General features: G+C 42.6%; 1 protein-coding gene and 1 pseudogene across 1 annotated transcript in view; both read right to left on the bottom strand.

The window, feature by feature from the left end:
- The window catches only part of LOC126187625 (tenascin-like), a 194,520-nt gene that overhangs the window by 91,143 nt on the left and 86,820 nt on the right, over window positions 1–16,557 (bottom strand). Inside the window, exons 2-3 of the mRNA XM_049928825.1 lie at window positions 16,380–16,505; window positions 5,736–5,906 (exon numbers count right to left, since the gene is read on the bottom strand). Of these exons, the coding sequence (XP_049784782.1) occupies window positions 5,736–5,906; window positions 16,380–16,505 (297 nt within the window). The remainder of the gene's footprint in view (window positions 1–5,735; window positions 5,907–16,379; window positions 16,506–16,557) is intronic.
- LOC126100604 (5S ribosomal RNA) lies at window positions 2,358–2,475 on the bottom strand (annotated as a pseudogene).

Here is a 16,557-nt window from a genome sequence, read left to right as displayed (position 1 = left end):
GTACCTTATCAATCCATCTCATTCTCAATCTTGGTCTGTAGGAGCACTCTTCAAATGCTTCGATTATCTTCTGTTCCGGTTTTCCCACTGCCATACAGTGCTGTGCTCTAAACGTACATTCTCAGAAATTTCTTCCTCAGATTAGAGCCCGTGACTAATACTAGTAGAGTTGCTATTTTTTCCAGTGCTAGTCTACCTTTTGTGTCCTCTTTGCTTTGTCCATCGCGGGCTATTTTGCTGTCTAGGTTGCAGAATTTCTTAACTTTGTCCACTTCGAGGTTTCAGATTCTTGCATTAAGTTTCTCGCTGTTCTCATTTCTGCTATTGCTCATTACTCTCGTCTTTCGACGCTTTACTCTCAATCTGTTTTCTGCAGTCATTAGACTGTAATTTTTGTTTTTTTCTCAGCGAGGGTGCCAATGAAATCGGCGAATCTTATCGTAGATATCCTTTCACCTTGAATATTAATCCCACTCTCGAACCTTCCTTTTATTTCTGTCGTTGCTTCTTCGATGTACAGATTGAACAGTAAAGGTGAAAGACTGCTTCCCTCCCCTACACCCTTTTTAATCCGAGCACTTGGTTCTTGGTCGTTCACTCTCATTTTTGCCTCCTGGTCCATGCACATATTGCATATTGTCCGTCTTTTCCTATAGCTTACCCCTATTTTTCTTAGAATTTCGAACATCTTGCACCATTTCACGTTGTCAACGAGTTACCGTGTGCTAACTCATGAAACAAATCCTGACTTGAAATTACATCTCCGCGCTGTGGCAGAATATCCATACTTACCAAGTGTTCAGACGAGAGTGCCCTCCGAATCTTCCCTCGTCTCTTCCCTGATGCAAGTTTTAGCGTTGGCGGATTTTGGAGGGCCTGTAGTAGCCAATATGCAGCGGCTATCAGAAATTATTGTCTAAGAAAGAGCGCGGCAGAAACTGTACTGAATCTTTTCTTAGCAGAAAAAGCTTCGAGAATAGCCTCGAAGGTTCTTCTAGGAAATCTGAAAAGCTAATAAAATGACTTCATTTTAAAATAGGCGCGAAGCTTCGGCTCGGCTGTTGAGATTCTCAACCGATGGTGATCTTTAAAGAGTCTTCTCTCGCTTGCACAGAAATAAAGGAAGGAACAGCCTCTAACCTTCAGCTACGTCGCAATGTTCCCATTTCATGCAGGTTGCTACTTCAGGCCTAACTACTGTACATGAAAAGTTATTGGGGCTGCAAATCACAAGTACCTACACAGAAAAAAATAACAGATCCTACGAGGCATCGCCATGTAAATTGAGAGAAGAAAAGTGAGACTGATACGACACAGACTTCGTCAATAGCTAGAGACATGGTGCTGTGAAAAAACACAGAGGAATAACATATGTCTCTCAAATAATTTCAAGCGCTTACGTTCATTCTCACACTATTCCGTGCATTTCAAATGTTTGACTTAGCATAGTTCCAATTACACATTCAAAAGACTTGTCGGTACAATGTAAGTAATGGTTACACAATGAAAGCAAGTATTCGAAACCACTTGCCATTAAACATTATATGCAAATGTGGCGGAAACCTAAATAAATAATAAATTACGAGTTTCTGGGCCGTTATAACAACAATATGTTGGAATCACGTAACGATGTGAATGGCTGGAAGAAAATTTGACTGATAGAATCCAGCGAATGATCCACAGAAACGAAAGTAACGTCGGATATGCCCATAGAAGCGTAATAAGACCTCCAGTGCCCACAATATACGTAAAACGATATATTAGATGGGGCAGCGGTATATCCTTATTCGTTTCGGTACCGTTATATGCAGTGAAGTATCGTCTTTGGGGGATCGTGAGGAGCTGCTGAAAGGCTTGCACACAATTTTAACTCGATTTAACGAGTTAAGCTCGGGGAACTTAAATGGGAATCATTGGAATAAAGACGACTTAATGTGGGTGTGTAAGGGAAAGATCTCGATAGTGTATGATAACAAGATTAGTGACATAGATCTTGAGCGCTTCAGATCGTAAAACAGTTTAATCATAACATTAAGAAGTGGTATGAAATGGGGTGAGCATGCAAAATCACTATGAAGGAAGGCGAATGAAAGACTTAAGATTTGTTGTAAGGGTTCAGGAAAAATGCAGCGCAGTTGTAAAAAAGAAAAAAAAAAGCACTCCGTCTTCAGGCCACAAGTGACCCATCGAGACGATCCCACCGCCATGTCATCCTCAGTTGAGGAATCGGATAGGACGGGCGTGTGGTCAGCACATCGCTCTCCCGCTCGTTATGATTGTATTCTTGACCGAAGCCGCTACTATTCGGTCGAGTAGCTCCTCAATTGGCATCACGAGGCTGAGTGCACGCCGAAAAATGGCAACAGCGCATGGCGGTCGGGATGGTCACCCATCAAAGTGCCGACCACGCCCGACAGCGCTTAACTTCGGTGATCTCACGGGAACCGGTGTATCCACTGCGGCAAGGTCGTTGCCAGCGCAGTTGTGAAGGAAATTTAATTGTGTGGCCAATTCCAGAGCATTTTTCCAGTGTCTGGAGTCCTTATCACATAGGCATGACAACACACATCGATTAAATTGAGAGAGGTACTGGTAGGATCGTAACTGGTTGGCATAGCACATACAAGAGTGTAATAGAAAAGCTCAGGGAACTTAAATGGGAATCATTGGAATAAAGACGACTTAGTTTTTCCGAAACTTTGTTCGGTTCATGAGAAACTGATAAGCAAGATTAGGGCACGTACACAGGGAGCTATTGTCCCATCGCTCAATACGCAAATGGGAGAGGACAGAAGTCGATTACATTCCTAAAATTTATTGTCCACAATGCTCTGTACAGTGGCTTGTATTTACATAGATGTAGACGTTGAGAGCAAGAACGACCTGAAAAATTATCGAACTGACACAAAGATGTTCTTTATATCAATTAACTTTAGTTCTGTGTGTTGCATCGTACCCAGTGGTAATCCAAATGTTAGCTTTACATCTGAAATTGCTTTGTTTACATGGCTATTTGATGTGTTGTGTTGTAGTGTGTGTTTCGTTGAAATGGGTACACTGGAATATAGTACTACCGTAATTTTCTTCTCTTTTGCCAAGGTGTTGCTTCACAGGTCATAAATATGTGAATAAGTACAGTTTTATTTGCTACCTATTTCAATGTATCTCGTGCTAATCAGCTAACGTAAAAATTGTTAGCAGAGCCTAGATTGGCTAATTGCTACTTTGTTGTCAACTACAATCATAGAAATCCATAACCCACTAGCAGTTAGACTCGTTAAAGCTGAAGAATGCATTTATGCACTTGTCACTGTACAAAGTGTATTCCGCAGAACTTAGGGAATGCGATATCTGGCATTTCAGTATTATCGTACCAATGTATAAATGCGCTTTACCCTTTTTACTGCAGCAACCTTTAATGGAGTCTTATTTTTTGTTTTGATCATTGACACCACAATTGTGATGACATTGTGCGGCCTACAGTAGCAATTTTTATGTTGCTTGATGATGGTCAAACAGATTGACACTGTTAGCAAATAACGGTTTGTTTATTAGCAGCTCGTTAATTTTTTGACTGTTTGTTGCCAATGGTAATGAAGTGAAATTTGGTTAATATTGATCCTTAACAATTAAGAAATGAGCGATATTTGACGTGAAGATGACTCACATGGAGAAAGTCTGTTAACTATAGCTGTCCTCTTACGTTCAAACCTAACCAACCACCTCGGAAATCACGACATACTCTGAAAGATTCTTTAAACGTGTGGGACGATAAGCATTGTATACCCAAACTTACTGTGCCTTCTTACGAAGTAGCATGCTAGCAATTCGCACTTGGTGCGTGTATTTTGCACAAAAGGCGCACCGTCTGCGGCAGTCGGAAACCAATTCGCAGACTATCCGGAAGAGACGCTACCGTAGCCCTTATTTATGGCAGCGAACTTGCTTTCCGACCGGACTGAAACTGATGTTTACCACAGTTGTGTGATGTGAATTACCCCCTGTATCTAAGAGTTACCCATGAAGAATGTTCCACCTATACATTGTGTTTAAGAGACCTTGCATCGAATGTCTAAGAGTGAGAGATAAAGTCACGGGGAACAACTTTTGTTAGAGACAAAATATTCGCAGACGCTTCGCGATGACACTATTCGTTTATTTATTTAATCTGATCTGGTTAGGACCATCAGGCCCTGTCTTATATCAGGCTAGGTTTCACGCATACAGCAGCTTTTCCACGTCGTAGTTTCGTAAGAAAATAACAATTTTAATGTGACAAGTAGTTATAAAATGAATTGAGTATCTGAAGGGTCAATTTAGATTTCCATCTATTATTACTTCTAGACTCGTTACTCAAGGTCAGAAGTTGATAGGTGTCGCATTTAGACTTAAAGATGGTAGGAACTCCCGACATTTTGAGCTAATGAACATAGAATGACCAAGTACTACCGATTGGGTTTTCGATGAACTGAGTTTTAACCGTATATCCTGCACCCACTTTGATAGTACGCACCCATCGGTATTGAGATTCTGGATAGCTATCTTCAGGATGGCCACACAAACAAACTTGTAGCCGGCCAGAGTGGCCGAGCGGTTCTAGGCGCTTCAGTTTGGAACCGCGGGACCGCTACGGTCGCAGGTTCGAGTCCTGCCTCTGGTATGGATGTGTGTGATGTCCTTAGGTTAGTTAGGTTCAAGTAGTTCTAAGTTCTAGGGGACTGATGACCATAGAAGTTAAGTCCCATAGTGCTCAGAGCCATTTGAACAAACTTATTGGCCACACAAACAAACTAGCTATCTTCATGATTATTGGTTTTGCACTTAGATACAAATGTCGGTCATCAGCATACACGTGGTATTTGCAGTAGAACAAAACTGATGACACATCATTTACGTACAATTAAAAGACAGGAAGGTGACCTTTTGTACAGGTCGTGCCCCTGAGAGGCGGTAAGAAAAATACACTCTGCAGCGTGCGTGTGCCTTCTGTGTTGTCTGTAATCCAGTCATCTGATCCGTATGAGAGCAGGTAGGCCCAGTAAATTTAAAGTTCCTGAGAGTCACTTCTAAGATATCTTTCTCCGCTTAGAGCACTAATTCTTCAGGTTTTCTCGTTGGAAACCACCCTATCAATTTACGAAGGCAGGTAGTACGCAGCAAACCTAATTAGTAGACGCTGCTAGTTCGGTGACAGCTCGTCCTCCCAGAGCCGGCGAATATTAGCCTAGCGTCTCCTGGAATCTTCAGCGAACATTTTGTGGCTAAGAAAAGCTGTTTTCCATGCACAGCCCCTAGACGTTTGATGTGAAGACACTGTGTAAATCTACAGGCTTTCGTGGGCTTTACCATCACAGGTAAAAATATTCTGTTAGAGCTGGAATCTTCTGGAGCAAATAAGGGACGCAGTGTGGCTACTGAATGAGGTTTCGTAGAGGAGATGAGACGAAACGATGAGTTTCGTGTAGAAATATTATGCGGTCCGACATCCAAGAAAATTCTACCTTCAGTGTCAAATCTGCAACAAAACAGAGGGAGCCACTTTATTTCACGTGTGGTAGGGCACATTGTTTTTCATTTTCTTACGTTACCTGCCTTGATTTTCTCTCTTGTATCAATCTCTTCATCAGAGAGAGGCATCCTCCAATATTTGCCTAAGGAAGTAAGGGAAGAAGACACACACACACACACACACACACACACACACACACACACACACACACGCGTAGCTTACTCACGCAGGCTCTTCGTGCAGGTGTAGTTCTGGGGGTTGTAGTGGTTGCCACGCAAGCAGAGGCAGCGTTCCGTCGTGTCGTTGCCGAGCAGCTTCCTCTGGCAGATGGCCTTGCTGCCCAGCACGCTCTGGCACTCCGCCGTGTCTCGGCATGGCGCTCCGTACACCTCGCTTCCTGTAACACAAACAAAAAGAACGCGATGTTCTCCAAGCAGTTACACATCACCTTCCATTAGCAAACGAACTTATGCGTAATTCAGTGCCTGTATAGGCTCAGGTGACAAACGTCACTGCGAGATGCACATTACAAATGACGGTAGCGTCGCATACACAAGGTATAAAAGGGCAGAGCACGGAGGGAGCTGTCATGTGTACTCAGGGGAGTCACGTGAAAAGGATTCTGACGTGATTATGGTCGCACGACGAGAATTAACAGACTTTAAACGCAGAATGTTAGTTCGGATTAGACGCATGAGACATTCCATTTCGGGAATCGCTAGGGAATTCAATATTCCGAGATACACCATGTCAAGTGTGTGCCGAGAATACTATAAATTTCTTGCATTACATTTCAGCACGGAGTTGTCAGTGCTAACACATAAACAATACTGCGTGAAATAACCGCAGTACCAGAACGCATCCATTAGCACAGTGCGGCAAAATTTGGCGTTAATGGACTATGGCAGCAGACGACCGACGAGAATGCCTTTGCTAACAGCACGACATCGCCTGTGGCGCCTCTCCTGGGCTCGTGACCATACCGGTTGGACCCTAGACGACTGGAAAACCTAGTCGTTGTCAGATGAGTCCACTTTCAGTTGGTAAGAGCTGATGACAGGGCTGCAGTGAGCCACACACCGCACGAAGCCACGATCCCAAGTTGCCAACAAGGCACTGTGCAAGCTGGTGGTGGCTCGATAATGGTGTGGGCTGTGTTTACATGGAATATTCTCGATCCTCTGGTCAAACTGAATTGATCATTGATTGGAAATGGTTATGTCCGGTTAATTGGAGATCATTTGCATTCATGGACTTCATGTTCCCAGACAAGGATGTCGTGTCACCGGGCAGCAATTGTTCGATTCTGGTGTGAAGAACATTCTGGACAATTCGAGAAAATAATTTAGCCACGGAGATCGCTCGATATGAATCCCATGGAACATTTCTGGGACGTTGTTGAGAGGTCAGTTCGTGCTCAAAATCTTGCGCCGACAACACTTTCGCAATTATGGACGGCTATAAAGGCAGCATGGCTGAGTATTTCTGCAGGGGACTTCCAACGACTTCTTTAGTCCATGCTACGCCGAGTTGCTATATCGGGAAAAAGGAGGTCAAAGACGATATTAGGAGGTATCCCATGACTTCTCTGACGTAACTGTAGATTAATGAGGTTAGTATGAACACATGGAAAGATGACTGGAAAAAGGGAGTTTTTGTACCTGTCTTTTAGAAGTATAACAATGGTGTCTGTAGAAATTGCAGAGAAACAGCATTACTGTGCCACTGCATGAGGAGTTATGAAAAGATAATTTTGCAGAAAATCAGGGGTAAGACACAACCACTACTAGGTGTAGAAAAACAAATATTTCGACCTGAAAGATTAACTACACATATCATATTTGCAGCCAAACAGGCTGTAGGAAAGAAATGGGAATGTGGGAAAGACATGGAAATTGTATTCACAGATATAAAAAAGGCTTATGACGCTATTAGAAGGGAAGAAATATAGTAAGATAAGAACAGACTGAAATTGTCAAAATTAATACAACTGAGAATCAGAAACACATCAGAAACACGTACAAAAATGCCTGAATTGTGTTGTAACGGACGGCAACACATCATAATGATTTATACCGGGCAGAGAGGTGTGCTCTCACCAGTGCTTTTTAGGATAGTCGTGAACAACATCGTAAGGAAAGTTCGCCAAGGATCAACAGCAGATAATATGAAGATCACAGCATGTACAGACGACGTGATAATTTGGGAGGAAAATTAACAGAAATTAGAAGAACAACTAAGTACCTAGCAGAGAGTAATTGAGAAAACAGGCACGGAAATAAGCTTAGAAAAGGTAAAGTAATGAAAGCCAGCAGGAAAAATGACAGGAAATGAGGGATTTAACTTAAAATTGAAAAAAAATTATTTAAAAAGTAGATGCTTTCACGAATCTAGGAAGTAAATTAACCAGGAAAGGAAACATCAGGGAACAGAAAATTGACCCAAGTTTTATTCTTGTATATCGGACATAATTACAAATTGGAAAATTCCTGCCAGCGTAAAGACCAAGATGTACAAGTGATATTATCTCCCAATTTTAATTTACGGATGAGAATTTAGCACTTGGACAGCGATAGATCTGATCAGAATACAAGAAACAGGCATTCGCTTTCTACGAGGGATCCTCGGTAAGAAGAGAAGGGACAGGATGAGGAATGACACAATACGAAACACCCTGCAGATCAAGTCCCTAAAAGAATCTATGGAGGGTAGCAGGCTTAAGCGGTTAGTACACATTAAAAGAATAGGACCAGAAAGCGTTCGAGGAAGAGCCCTAGAATGGCCTTAATGTGGACGAAGACCAATTGACAGAGTATGAACAATATGAAGAAACCACTTGAAGGATGATATGAACCGAAGAGAATGCAATGAGGGGGGGGGGGGGGGGAGATGCTACATGATAGACTCTGGAAGAGAAGAGAAGTTTGGAAGAGACTCTGTGAACAACCTACATAAGCAGGAACGTTTCAGGAAGAAGAAGATTACCCTGCTACCTATTAACGAATCAATACTTTCCTCACAGGTCTACAGGACTTGAAATCAGATGCCCAGGTACTGTGGATACACACTATTGGACAAAAAGAATTCTATACTATAACGGATCATAAACCAAATATTTATTCCACATATGAAGTTTCGTAATAATACCATTACGTATATTCAGCTACAAATAGTCATTTTAGAGAGTCGTTTGCTAGACCTCTAAGATTTTGAAATATTGAGCACTTTCAAGTTTCTTGTACTGTCTTTTGTTGTACACTTGCTTTTACATCGTATACAAAGTGACACGTCTCAAGTCGATTGTACGGGATGTCCACAAAGTACCGCTATCACTTCAAAAAACTCTAACTTGGAAACTTTTAGAAATAGTTGTTTACTGTATACTGTTTATCACCTCTCAAAGATTTTTTTCCTTTGTCCTGATTTAGAGTGGATCAAAATGGTCAAAGACCAGGGGAATGAGCACTGCGTCATCTGGTAGGTAGAATCGAAATCTATCGACGCCACCAAGATGAATAATTTCATGTAGCTCAGTGGCTTGGTGCAAGTCTTTCAATTGGACGCCACCTCGGTGACTTGTGTGTCTCTATCCTGCTCCAGTTATCCAACAAGGAAAACCCATAGTTTAACTTGGATTCCGAATCACGTTCCGCTTCTGGTCGCTCATCACATCGTTGACAGGTGAAGGAAGACTAAAAAATCCGTCGCCAGCACGGTTTCAGTGACAAGACCTTTGAGTTTCCAGACAAGCACATTACCGCTAGGCCACTTCTTTTTCGTGCTGCCTACTAGGACGTGCTGAACAGTAATGCCTCCGAATATTTTAAGTAAAAACTCTTAAGGGTTTCAAATAAAACAAACTTTATTGACATTCTACATGTTTATTCTCTATGTTTACTCATTTGCAGCCCTCTGCCGCTAGAGGACTCCGAATTGTAACGTGCCATCGTGGCGGTGTGTAATGTTATATATGAGCAGAAGAATCAGCATGCTTTAATCAAGTCCCTAATTGGAAGAGTTCATCCACACATGGAGTACCCCCTCCTTACGCACGACTATGCCGGATCACACGCGAAGGCTGCGACATCTGCAACAATCCGACACCTTGGGTTCACTTTTATCCATCATCCTCCATACAGTACTGACATGGCCCCATCCATCTGTTTCCAAAACTCAAAGAATGCCTTCGGAGACTTCTCTATGATAGTGATGAAGCAGTGCAAGCAGAGGTGAGGTAGTGGCTCCGTCAACAAAGTCAAACATTTTAGAGTGACGGTATCAAAAAAGTCGTTGGGAGAAAGGTGTTCGTCGGCAGTATGACTACGTTAAGAAATAAATATGTAGACATGAAGAATAAAGATGTATAATGTTAATAACGTTTGTTTTATTTAAAAAGATTTAAGAGTTTCCACATAATAGATTCCGAGGAATGACTTTTCAGCACGCCCTCGTATATACACTATGTGATCAAAAGTATCCGGACACCTGCAACAGCCGGCCGAAGTGGCCGAGCCGTTCTAGGCGCTACAGTCTGGAAACGCGCGACCTCTACGGTAGCAGGTTCGAATCCTGCCTCGGGCATGGATGTGTGTGATGTCCTTAGGTTAGTTAGGTTTAACTAGTTCTAAGTTCTAGGGGACTGATGACCTCAGAACTTAAGTCCCATAGTGTTCAGAGCCATTTGAACCAATCCACTGCAAGTACTATGACAGTTAGGCTGGAGGTGAGAAAACTTGGATTTCATGGTCGAGCGGCTGCTCGTAAGCCACACATTACGCCGGTGCATGCCAAACGACGCCTCGCTTGGTGTAAGGAGATTAAACATTGGACGATTGAACAGTGGAAAAACGTTGTGTGGAGTAACGAATCACGGTACACAATGTGGCGATCCGATGGCAGGGTGTGGGTATGGCGAATGCCCGGTGAACGTCATCTGCCAGCGGTTGGAGTGACAACAGTAAAATTCGGATGCGCAGGTGTTACGGTGTGATTGTGTTTTTCATGAATGGGGCTTGCACCCCTTGTTGTTTTGAGTGGCACTATCGCAGCACAGGCTTAAATTGATGTTTTAAGCACCTTCTTGTTTCCCACCGTTGAAGAGCAATTGGGGGATGGCGTTTGAATCTTTCAACACGATCAAGCACCTCTTCATAATGCACGGCCTGTGGCGGAGTGGTTACACGACAATAAGGCCCCTGTAATGAACTGGCTTGCACAGAGTCCTGACCTAAACGCTGTAGAACACTTTTGGGATGTTTTGGAACGCCGACTTGGTGCCAGGCCTCACCGGCCGATATCGATAGCTCTCCTCAATGCAGCGCTCCATGAAGAATGGGCTGCCATTCCCAAGAAACCTTCCAGCACCTGATTGAACTTCTGCCTGCGAGAGTGGAAGCTGTCATTAAGGTTACGGGCTGGCCAACACGATATTAAATTCCAGCATTACCGATAGAGCGTGCCACGAACTTATAAGTCATTTTCAGCCAGGTGTCCGGATACTTGTGAACACATAGTGTATATGGACAGTTCATCTACAGGTTGTGATGAGTAGTTTGCGGGCATCAAAATACGTCGCATAAATGCCTATATCTTTATTTATTTATTATTATTATTTTTACCTCTTAAAGAAGAGATCTGAAAGATATCTAAAACAGCATAAAGTCTGAAAATAATAAATTACGTGACAATGTAGTCCCTACTGCAATAAAAGATTGAAAGCAAATTCGCAAACAGTGTTCAGCCAAGTATATGCTTTACCTTTATTACATTTTATACCAATATAAAAACATCGATCTGACTATGAATATTTAAACGAACCAAGTTTCGTTCATAATAACAGAGTTACATAATAAAAATACAAAACTAAGTTTTTTGAATAGATATCAAGTGTTCAGAGGAAGTAGTGACATACTGTGGCTGTGTTTTACTTTGCAGACGTCAGAGTTTTTTAAGCTCAACACCCTTCTCCCCCCTCTCCCTCTCCCCATCCCCAAGGATTTACCTTGGACTGAACTTGCAAAGTTGTATCAGTTTCTTCCCTCCCATGCCAACAGCGTTGCTCCTCTCTTTTTACTCCCCTCTTCTGCTCCTTCCTCCCCTCACGCCACCGCTTCCCCTCCCTCCCCGTTATATAACCCACACAGTATTGCTGTGCGCGAGTGCAAATGTTTGGTATTGAGTTTAATATATGCCACTGCTTACTATGTTCTAAATAGCAGACGTAAAAAAATGGATTTCAAGATTATAGAGACTCTAGCTTCACAATGTATTAATGAACTTGACTTACTGTTTTACTTTGTGAATGCACAAATTAAATGTGGACTTAAAATCGTCTCATTACCTACAGATATTTAGCACATAACTGGATTATACTGCCACAATAGGTTAATGTCCGCAACACAACACGTTTTTTCGTGGTCGTATGTGGTCCCTTTATACAGTAGCCCACTGATGCACCGTTTCACAACTGCACGTTACCTACGTGGAGTGGTTACCGTGGCCGAGGGGCTGAGGCGTAGCACGGGAAGGTACGTTGCAGCGCCGCTCTGAGTCACATCTTGGACAAACCTGAAGCTAGAGATGCGGCCAAAGAACGTCAATTGACGTTGCAAAGAAATACGTAGCCGCAATATGTCACTATTCCCTCTAGAAGCTTGATTTATTTTCTATAGATATTAAATGGGATGAGAAGCTCCGCCTTATGCAAGACACCTTTTTCTGTTTTGTTTCACGAATACATGTTTCAGCACTTTTGTGCTGTCATCAGTGGGTTTAATTTTTATTTTTAACGGTAAAATTGTTGTTACATATCAACATTTGTGTTGTTTATAACATTATTTCAAAGTTCCATTTATACGTTAATTGGCGAAAAGTGGATGTATGCATTAGTTAACATACCTTACAATTTTATAGTTAAATATAAAAATTAAACCCGCTGATGATAGCAGAAAAGTGTGCTGAAACATGTATGGGGGATACAAAACAGAAAATAGGTGTCTTGCATAAGACGGAACTTCTCATCCCATTTTCGTAGCAAGCACGGACACAAGAAGAAGAACTGCCCTACAAGATGATTATGGAAATTAATTTTGCAACACTATTACTATCACGACACTAGCTTAATTTAAAGATTCATGGTGAGATCGATGTTTTACGGTGGCATAGACTGTATATAATGGTGAAATGTAAATGTGGCTAAACACATTTGCCAGTTTTATTTTGATCTTTTATTACAGTGGGTATTATTTTGTTAGGTAATTTCTTTTTTTCTGATATTATGGTATTTTTAGATACCCTTTACACTGTGACTTTTTTAACAAGCAAAAAAATAATAATAATAATCTACATGATAGAAATGAAATCAGAAAAATCACAAACACAAGGGGTTTTGAGGAAGAAGAGAGAAAAACCAACCGTCATACATGGTCTACGCAATTAAAGCTAGCCCATTCGTTGTTTATGAAGGAATACTGGGCGAAAAGGAAGGCCAACAAATGTTGATTACGCGTGCTCCTAAGTGATCCATCCGCGAAGAAGAAGAAGAAGAAAAGAAAATAAACTCTATACACGGCGCGCGCTATTATCACTGCTGGCCTCAATCTGCATCTATTTAAAACTCAACACTGACTTTTTCTTTTAGTACTGGGTACACCTGCGTTCCAGAAGTAAGAGGCTATCTATACATTTTAAGGCTACGAAAATAACGTGAAAACACGACCAGATGTGGTGGAATGGGCTGCCACCCATAATTACAGATGACTGAAGTCGTAGGCTGGGCAGACAGACAGCAAAATGGGACAGAACTAACGTCAGACTTTAATGCTGGGCAGGGTAATAATAATGGCGTGTGACGAGGGCCTCCCGTCGGGTAGACCGCTCGCCTGGTGCAAGTCTTTCGATTTGACGCCACTTCGGCGACTTGCGCGTCGATGGGGATGAAATGGGTACAAACGTCTGAACACACAGTGCACCGAACACTTCTAACGGTGGGCCTCCGCGGAAGACGACCCATGCATTTGCCAATGTTAACATCACAACATCAGAAACTACGACTGAAATGGGCACGTTGCCATCGGCACAGGACGTTGGCGCAGTGTCAGAGCGCTGCATGGTCTGATGAACCCCGATACCCTCTTCATCGTGCCGATCGGAGGACGCGAATCCTTCGTCTTCCAGGGGAACAGCTCTTGACAACTGTACTGTAGAACGGAGATAAGTTGGCGGTGGCTCCATTATGCTCAGGGGAACATTCACGCGGGCGTCACAAGGCCAGCAGGGTGATGGAGTGGTTCGAGAAACACTGTGGCGAGTTCCAGTTAATGTGCTGACCCCCCTCCCCCAACTCACACGATCTGAACGTGACATCAGAGCTGATTCTCCCCCCCCCCCTCCCCAGAATTTATGGGATTAGGTGACTTACGTGTGTCTAGATGTAGTGTCAACTCTCTCCAGCTACCTACCAAGGCCTCATTGCTTCCCTGCCACGACTCATCGGCCAGGTTATCTATGTGGAAGGTTGTTGTTGTGGTCTTCAGTCCAGAGACTGGTTTGATACAGCTCTCCATGCTACTCTATTCTGTGCAGGCCACTTCGTCTCCCAGTACCTACTGCAACCTACATCCTTCTGAAACTGCTTAGTGTATTCATCTCTCCCTCTACGATTTTTACCCTCCACGCTGCCCTCTAATACTAAATTGGCGATCCCTTGATGCTTCAGAATATGTCCTACCAACCGGTCCCTCTTTCTAGTCAAGTTGTGCCACAAATTTCTCTTCTCCCCAATTCTATTCAATACCTCCTCATTAGTTATGTGATCTACCCATCTAATCTTCAGCATCCTTCTGTCGCACCACATTTCGAAAACTTCTATTCCCTTTTTGTCTAAACTATTTATTGTCCACGTTTCACTTCCATTCATGGCTACACTCCATACAAATACATTCACAAAAGACTTCCTGACACTTAAATCTATACTCGATGTTAACAAATTTCTCTTTTTCAGAAACTCCTTCCTTGCCATTGCCAGTCTACATTTTATATCCTCTCTACTTCGACCATCATCATTAATTTTGCTCCCCAAATAGCTAAACTCCTTTACTACTTTAAGTGTCTCATTTCCTAATCTACTTGCCTCAGCATCACCCGATTTAATTCGACTACATTCAATTATCCTCGTTTTGCTTTTCTTGATGTTCATCTTATATCCTCCTTTCAAGAGACTGTCCATTCCGTTCAGCTGGTCTTCCAGGTCCTTTGCTGTCTCTGACAGAATTACAATGTCATCGGCGAACCTCAAAGTTTTAATTTCTTCTCCATGGATTTTAATTCCTACTCCAAATTTTTCTTTTGTTTCCTTTACTGCTTGCTCAATATACAGATTGAATAACATCGGGGATAGGCTACAACCCTGTGTCACTCCCTTCCCAACCACTGCTTCCCTTTCATGCCCCACGACTCTTTATAACTGCTGTACAAATTGTAAATAGTCTTATGCCCCCTGTATTTGACCCCTGCCACCTTCAGAATTTCAATGAGAGTATTCCAGTAACATTGTCAAAAGCTTTCTCTAAGTCTACAAATGCTAGAAACGTGGGTTTGCCTTTCCTTAATCTATTTTCTAAGATAAGTCGGAGGGTCAGTATTGCCTCACGTGTTTCAACATTTCTACGGAATCCAAACTGATCATTCCCGAGGTCGGCTTCTACCAGTTTTTCCATTCGTCTGTAAAGAATTCGTGTTAGTATTTTGCTGCTATGGCTTATTAAACTGATAGTTCGGTAATTTTCACATCTGTCAACACCTGCTTTCTTTGGGATTGGAATTATTATATTTTTCTTGAAGTCTGAGGGTATTTCGCCTGTCTGATACATGTTGCTCACCAGATGATAGAGTTTTGCCAAGGCTATCAGTAGTTCTAGTGGAATGTTGTACACTCTCGGGGTCTTGTTTCGACTCAGGTCTTTCAGTGCTCTGTCAAACTCTTCACGCAGTATCATATCTACCATTTCATCTTCATCTACATCCTCTTCCATTCCCACAATATTGTCCTCAAGAACATCGCCCTTGTATAGACTCTCTATATACTCCTTCCACCATTCTGCTTTCCCTGCTTTGTTTAGAACTGGGTTTCCATCTGAGCTCTTGATATTCATGCAAGTGGTTCTCTTTTCTCTAAAGGTCTCTTTAATTTTCCTGTAGGCGGTATCTATCTTACCCCTAGTGATATACACCTCTACATCCTTACATTTGTCCTCTGTCCATCCCTGCTTAGCGATTTTGCACTTCCTGTCGATCTCATTTTTGAGACGTTTGTATTCCTCTCTCCCTACTTCATTTACTGCATTTTTGTATTTTCTCCTTTTATCAATTAAATTCGATATCTCTTCTGTTACCCAAGGATTTCTATTAGCCCTCGTCTTTTTACCTACTTGATCCTCTGCTGCCTTCACTACTTCATCCCTCAAAGCTACCCATTCTTCTTCTACTGTATTTCTTTCCCCCATTCTTGTCAATCGTTCCCTAGTGCTCTCCCTGAAACTCTCTGTCACATCTGGTTCTGTCAGTTTATCCAGGTCCCATCTCCTTAAATTCTCACCTTTTTGCAGTTTCTTTAGTTTTAATCTACAGTTCATAACACATAGTGTGGAAGGTATACTGGCTAGTAAATAGAGGGCCTCAAGGTTCTGCGTGATCAGTCTATAATGAACACCTGGAAAGAGTGGATGGAGAAAGATTACCTCTACAGAAGGCAAGACCTTTTAACAAGCTTCGGACAAGGAGTCCAGGAAGACTGAGGAAGTGATGGGTACCGCGACATGCAAAAGAAAAGTCCTGCTGCTTGACCTGAAGGTGATGACTGCCACTGACTCACCAGGCAGACACCGTGCGCCGTCGTAGTCGGGGACGTAGCCGGCGGCGCAGGAGCAGCGGCTGTCGACGCAGCTGGCGCGCTCGATGCCACCGCAGTCGCTGTCCGCGCTGCACGCCTCCCGCAGCTCTGTAACACCAGCAGTGAGCTTAGCGCTTGAGGACGTAACCAACAATTTAAA

Source organism: Schistocerca cancellata, chromosome 1 (genome assembly GCF_023864275.1).
Source record: "Schistocerca cancellata isolate TAMUIC-IGC-003103 chromosome 1, iqSchCanc2.1, whole genome shotgun sequence".
NCBI lineage: Eukaryota > Metazoa > Arthropoda > Insecta > Orthoptera > Acrididae > Schistocerca > Schistocerca cancellata.
Note: the sequence above shows the minus strand (reverse complement) of the source record. Positions and strands in the feature narration are given on the sequence as shown.